A 5,690-nucleotide genomic window follows, 5' to 3' on the forward strand; every position below is an offset into this window, starting at 1 on the left:
GGTCCCTTCCAATTCCTGATATTCTGTGATTTCCTACACAGGACTAAATGAAATACAAGCAAGCTTTCATAAAGACATTAACATGACATTTAGAAAAATACTGCACTCTTCCATGAGCACTGGTATCAGAGCTCAATCTCACCTTGTCTTCCACTGTCAATTCATTCTCCTTATCATCTTCAGCTTTATAATTTTCTTTATCTTCCTCTTCAGATTCTTCTGTTTCTACAAGGAAAGTAGACAAATGAGAATGCTTGCTGTTACCACACTTGCTTCACATGGAGTCAGGTAGAATACACTACATCCAGCCCTTATCCTTCCAGTGACAGGTTAGTTGTGACGCAGGAAGAGCACAGATATGTTAAATTCTCAGCAGCAGCAGCCATCTTGCTGAAAGTGTCAGGCACTGTAGACTAAGGTAGATCCAGGCTACCTTAGTCCTTCTTTTAAGTTTAATTTCATACTATCTAGAACAGAAACTTACCTAGCATTCAGTTCTCACAAACGTACTGTGAACTCCCACTGAAACCATGGGGTCCTACGCAGCCCTGGAGGTACTGGTCAGCTGCTGGACTTCACACTACAGGTAACAAACATTTTCAGCAAGACAGCTGCCAAGCTGCGTTCACATAAGACTGGTTCTGAATTCACACTCCTCATGTCAGGCATTTAAGTGGCAATGTTAATGAACTTGCTATTGATGTGCTATGGTAGCACTGATTTGATTTCTGAGACTGTGTAGCATTGCATGATTGATTCTACCAGTAGAAAGCATTTTGGGAAAGTATGTGGTAAAGGAGTACAGCTAATAACTTAGTTGGTTAACTCGCACACCAAGTCACACACTTAATTTCTGTATCACAACCACTAATTCCAGAATAAGAGGGGCTTGGTGGGGTGGAGACTGGAGAATCCACAAGCTCATTAGACTGACTCCCAAAAAGTGCACACCTAACACTGAGAGGGCCAAGCCTCTAAGTATGAGGATGGCTCAATTAGAGGTAAAACAGAAGAGACCGCAGGAAGTTAAATTTTAAGTAGTGGGAGGAGCCTGGAATGACAGCACCAGATGAGGATGTTAAAGGATAACCACTCCTAGTTTACATTCAGTTACACTCTGCCCAGACAGACATGTTATTGGGCAGCTGCTCCCTCACTGAGTGCTCACTGTGCTCAGCAGCACAAATCCTCAGTGTCCAGGACTGTTTAGGCTCAATATCTGCCACTGCCAAAATAAGGCTTTTCCTGTGCAGCAAAGCACAGTTTCAATGATCTCATCAATCAACTCGTGCGACAGAAAGCATTGGTCTACCAAGATCACACAAGTACTGCTTCAAGGAAGTGCACAAGCATCAACAGGTTACTTTAACATAATCCTGAAAACAGCTATAACGAAGCAGGGGAAAATGGCAGAAAAAGCTAGGCAGCCGATAGCAGCAGATTGCATTTAGATTTGTCAACCGAATTCTCACTTGTAACCACCACCAGAAAGACTCAAATGGAGACTTCCCTCCCCCCACCAAAAGCAAGTGTACTATTATGTTGTGTGTTCAGCTGCTCTTAATTTCCTGCTCCGCTGCTTTAAAATGAAATACAGTTATAACCAGAGGCAACTTGTGCTTCAAGTTATCTGAAGGTTAGTGCAAAACACCCAGACACATGCAAGTGAACATCCATTCAGTATTCTCCACCAGCCTAGCGTTACTTACACATTTCACAGGGCTGTAAGTTTGCTTTCAAGTAAGATTTGCTTTGCAGTTAGTTAAGCGTTAGTCTAGAGAAACTGAGACTATTCACTATTCCTTGAAACTTTACTTGGATGTAAAATCCTCCAAAAGCCCCTTTACCATGCCTTTTCCTTATTCTAAGGCAAACAGAAAATCCTGAATGGAACACTTTTTACCCATGGTTAGCCAAATCCAGCAAGTCATCCACCCACAAGTACTTTTCTCCTCTCACTGTTACCTTCTCCCTCTTCCATCAGGTCATCTTTCTCTTCTTGCTCTACCTTAGCACCTTCACCCTCTTCTATCAGGTCATCCTTCTTTTCCTCTTTTTCTACCTTAGCAGCTACTTCAGCCTTTTCTTCCATGTCATGAGATGGCTCTTTGCCCTCGGCAGGCTGAGGTTCCTTTGAGGACTCTGTCTCTTTAGATTCCTCTGCTTTCTCTTCCGCAGCCATCTCCACCGGCTCTTGTTTCTCCTCCACCTTCTCTACAGCTGCCTCTGCCTCCCCTTCTGCAGCTTCTTTCTGCTCCACAGCGACTGCCACCTGCACTTCTGCTGCCTCTTCTTGTGCTACTGCCTTCTCTTCCACAGCTGCCTCTGCCTGCCCTTCTACAGCCTCTCCCTTTTCCACAGCTGCCTCTTTGGCTGTTTCTTCTGCCTTCGGCTCTCCTGCATCTCCCTTTTCTTCTGCAGCTGCTTCTCCAGCTTCAGCCTCCTCCACAGCTGCCTTCAATTCCTTAGTTTTCTTCTTCTCCTCAGTTGTCTCTGCTACCTTGTCTTCAGACACCTTCTGCTCTTTTCCTGCCACCTTCTCCTCCGCAGCTGCCTCCTCTTCCACAGCCACCTGCTGCTTCTGCTCTTCTGAACTTGCTTCTTCCACAGAGGCTTCCACCTTCTCTTCAGCCCCTTCAAACTTTTCTTCCTTGTCAGCAATTGACTCTTCTGTTGTTTTTTCTTCCATGTTCTCTTCCTTTTCAATGCCCTCCTCTTTGATTTCCTTCACAGTCAATTCTGTAGACTCTTCCGTAGACTTTTTGGCCTCTTCTTTTTCCCCCATGGCGTTATATACCTGTTCTCTCAACTCCTCCCTCGCTTCTTCTACATGATTGAGGAAGCATAAACATTTCTCCAAGTTTAGTGATAAAGACATTAACGGACACTGACAATACCACCCTCAGACCCTCCAGTGTGTTGGTTTGTCATCAAATTAGATGGCGTTCCTAAAAGCTCCATTTTCAAAGTACAAGGAATTAGGATGCAACCAACATAATAACTTGAACCAAGCAAATCCCTTCCCCTTCCCCAGACTGCATTGTTGCAAGCGGCCGCTCAAGCAGTGTGCGGTTTTGCGCGGTAGCGTTTTTAGTCACAGCTAAGCAAGAGGTGCCAGTGTTTTGATAGTCTGGATTGACAGGAATTCCTGCACTATCTCCAGCTGCAGGTTGTATAAAATAGTTACTGTTCTTGGACTTTTTATAGAGACTCTGACCTGTCCTACTACACACACTGTACTGCTACAAGGTTACCAAGCAGTTCAAGTTGACTGTGAAGCTTAAGAAAGCCAGTTTGAAAGCAGTGTTTCAGGACACAGACACCTGGTGACCCTTCACACGTGCTTTCAGTGACCAGCTCCTTGCAGGAGCTTGAGAGTTTCTGTTCAATCTTTAAGCAAGATTGAAAGAACAAAAAAGCAAGTCCATTCAGGCTGCTAAGAGCTTCAACAGCACAACTCAGGCTACCTAAGGTACTGATGGACTGAACTTGGATCATTTAGACAAGAAAAGGCAGCCTGGTGCCTCCACAACACGGCAGACAGCTTTACATACCATCCACAGCTGGCAACGCAGAATCATCTTCAGCTTTTTCTACTTCCTCTTCAACCTGCACCCCTTCCAAGGCATTTCCCAGTACACCATTTTCCATTCTAAAGGAAACACAAGTTTGTTATCCCTCAGCTCTTGCAGTAACACCATTTTGACTGCACAAGATGCAGCGCCATGGCCCATCCTACCCAGTGCAACCCCGCATAAAGGCAGTTCCAGTGTAACCCAGGGGTGAAATCCTGTTACCCAGGCAGCCTCTTAATCAAACGAGAAACCGTGAGCATACCGTGCCAACTCCAGGAGAGATTTCCCATAGTAAAAAAAAGCTTCTGCACACTCATCTGCTGTCTCACCGTATTTTTTACCCCTGCAAAAGTAACAAAGAATTATTTGCATGTGTCTCCGTGAACTTGAAAGCTAAAAATTCCCAGATAAGAAAAAGCAGGGGTTTTTTTGCTCATTTTCCACTGTTTCAAGCAAATGAGTGCTCCTCTCACTTAGCTAGGAGTGGCTCTCACAAACATTCAACAAAGCAAATTAATCTAAAACCCAGAGAGGTATTGCCCTCAGAGACTGGTCAAGGCTGGCAGACTACAGAATCACATACTACAAGTTATGATATCAAGTCCCTTTAGCTCTGCAGGGAACCACACTGGCAGGTACGACTCACAAGAGCTCTCTAAACTGCACACCAGTTACAGTATTGTCCAACACCCGAGTTAATTTTAAGTAGTTCATACACTCCTCACTTGTATTGTAACTACATCAGCATACATAAGGTAAAGAAAAATAATCTTTCTTGCATAAGTCAGTACAGTCAAGCTGAAAACCAAGCCCCACAAAAACACACAAAACATTTACTACTCACAGTAAGCTCGCAGCTTCCTGAAAGGCATTAACAGCAGCTGGAATATTTCCCATTACCAAGTGTTTCTGTCCTAAACCCAACAGCTTCTTTGATTCTCCATCCACGTCCATACTGAGAAGAAAAAAATAAATACAAGACTCAGTTTCCATATTAAAACAGAAAACTTTGTACGCAGCTTTCAGAACTTGGGTAGCTTTATATAGGAGTGAGTTGCACGTATTACACTGGTTGGAACTAACAGGGTAGGGGGGGAATTGTTTGGTTTTGTTTAAGTCTTAACCAGCTTTTGGTTCTGACAACCAAGGACAAACAGCTGAATTTTAATCAATCACTGCAAGAAGTGGGCATCAGAACCTGATGTGACAAAGGACACTAAAGAATATGCTTAAAGAGTTGCACGCCAATACAACACTGAGTACTGTATAAAGTTTCACCAGACTCTTATGCTGACAAAACCAAGAAAAAGAATAAAACCCAAGTTGTGACTTGTCGTAGCACAGCACGATGCACCTGAGAATGACAAATGCAAGTTCTGGTTTCAATTCAGTGAATCTCACACAGCTCCATTTCCAGAGGGTCCACCCCAGCCCAGTGTCTTGGACTGGGACAAGAGGAGCTCCCCACAGAGCACCTCTACACGCCAGTCAAATACTTGTACCTTCCTAGTACTTACAGATCAAGAACTTCCTAAACAGCACCTGGTATCTGTGCATTTATCAGTCTGTGAACATTGTTGCACTAGATCTGTGCAGACTACTGTGCTACAACACCTGCAACTGTAAAGTTTCAAGCCTAGCAGCTGATTTGAAGGGTGACCTCTTTTTGTTTCACAAAAGAACCTCTGTATTTCGCATGCTTTAGTAACCGACTTGGACTCCCAGCATACCTGTCTGTCTTGTCTGTGGATGTGGAAGGAGCTGCCAATTCCTCTTCCATCCTGCAAACAAAACATTGAATACACGTTTATAACAGGCCACTCATTTCACGACAGGAGCTGAGGTGAAGGTGAGAGCAGAGCCAGGAGCCATGACTGCTTTCACAGGTGCTCAGCATCCAGAGTCAGCTCACCTGCTCCTTCACCCTGCTGGCTGTTTTTCGGCAAGACCCGTTAGTTGCAGTTTTGTTTCCCGTTTGGAGGAAAGACTGCTAGGGGAGTGGATGCTTCCACGCTCAGGCTGTACCAGACGAAGCCCGGCCTACAGCCCACTGCCTAACAGCCAGGGCTGCTCACCCGGCCAGCCGGAAACCAGACAAAAACTGAGGGGTAAGCC

The 5,690-nt window shown here is 44.7% G+C and overlaps 1 protein-coding gene across 1 annotated transcript; it reads right to left on the reverse strand.

The window, feature by feature from the left end:
* Nucleotides 1–142: 142 nt before the first annotated feature.
* LOC104533170 (nuclear autoantigenic sperm protein-like) lies at nt 143–5,355 on the reverse strand (the record flags this gene model as incomplete). Its single annotated transcript, XM_010193728.1, has 6 exons — nt 5,306–5,355; nt 4,420–4,530; nt 3,838–3,918; nt 3,555–3,652; nt 1,966–2,826; nt 143–225 (listed from the first exon to the last, which is right to left on the reverse strand). Coding segments are annotated over exons 1-6 (1,284 nt in total), but the record flags the coding sequence as incomplete, so codon positions are not given.
* Nucleotides 5,356–5,690: the final 335 nt, after the last annotated feature.

This window comes from Mesitornis unicolor, unplaced genomic scaffold (genome assembly GCF_000695765.1).
Source record: "Mesitornis unicolor isolate BGI_N332 unplaced genomic scaffold, ASM69576v1 scaffold53081, whole genome shotgun sequence".
In the NCBI taxonomy this organism is placed as follows: Eukaryota; Metazoa; Chordata; class Aves; order Mesitornithiformes; family Mesitornithidae; genus Mesitornis; species Mesitornis unicolor.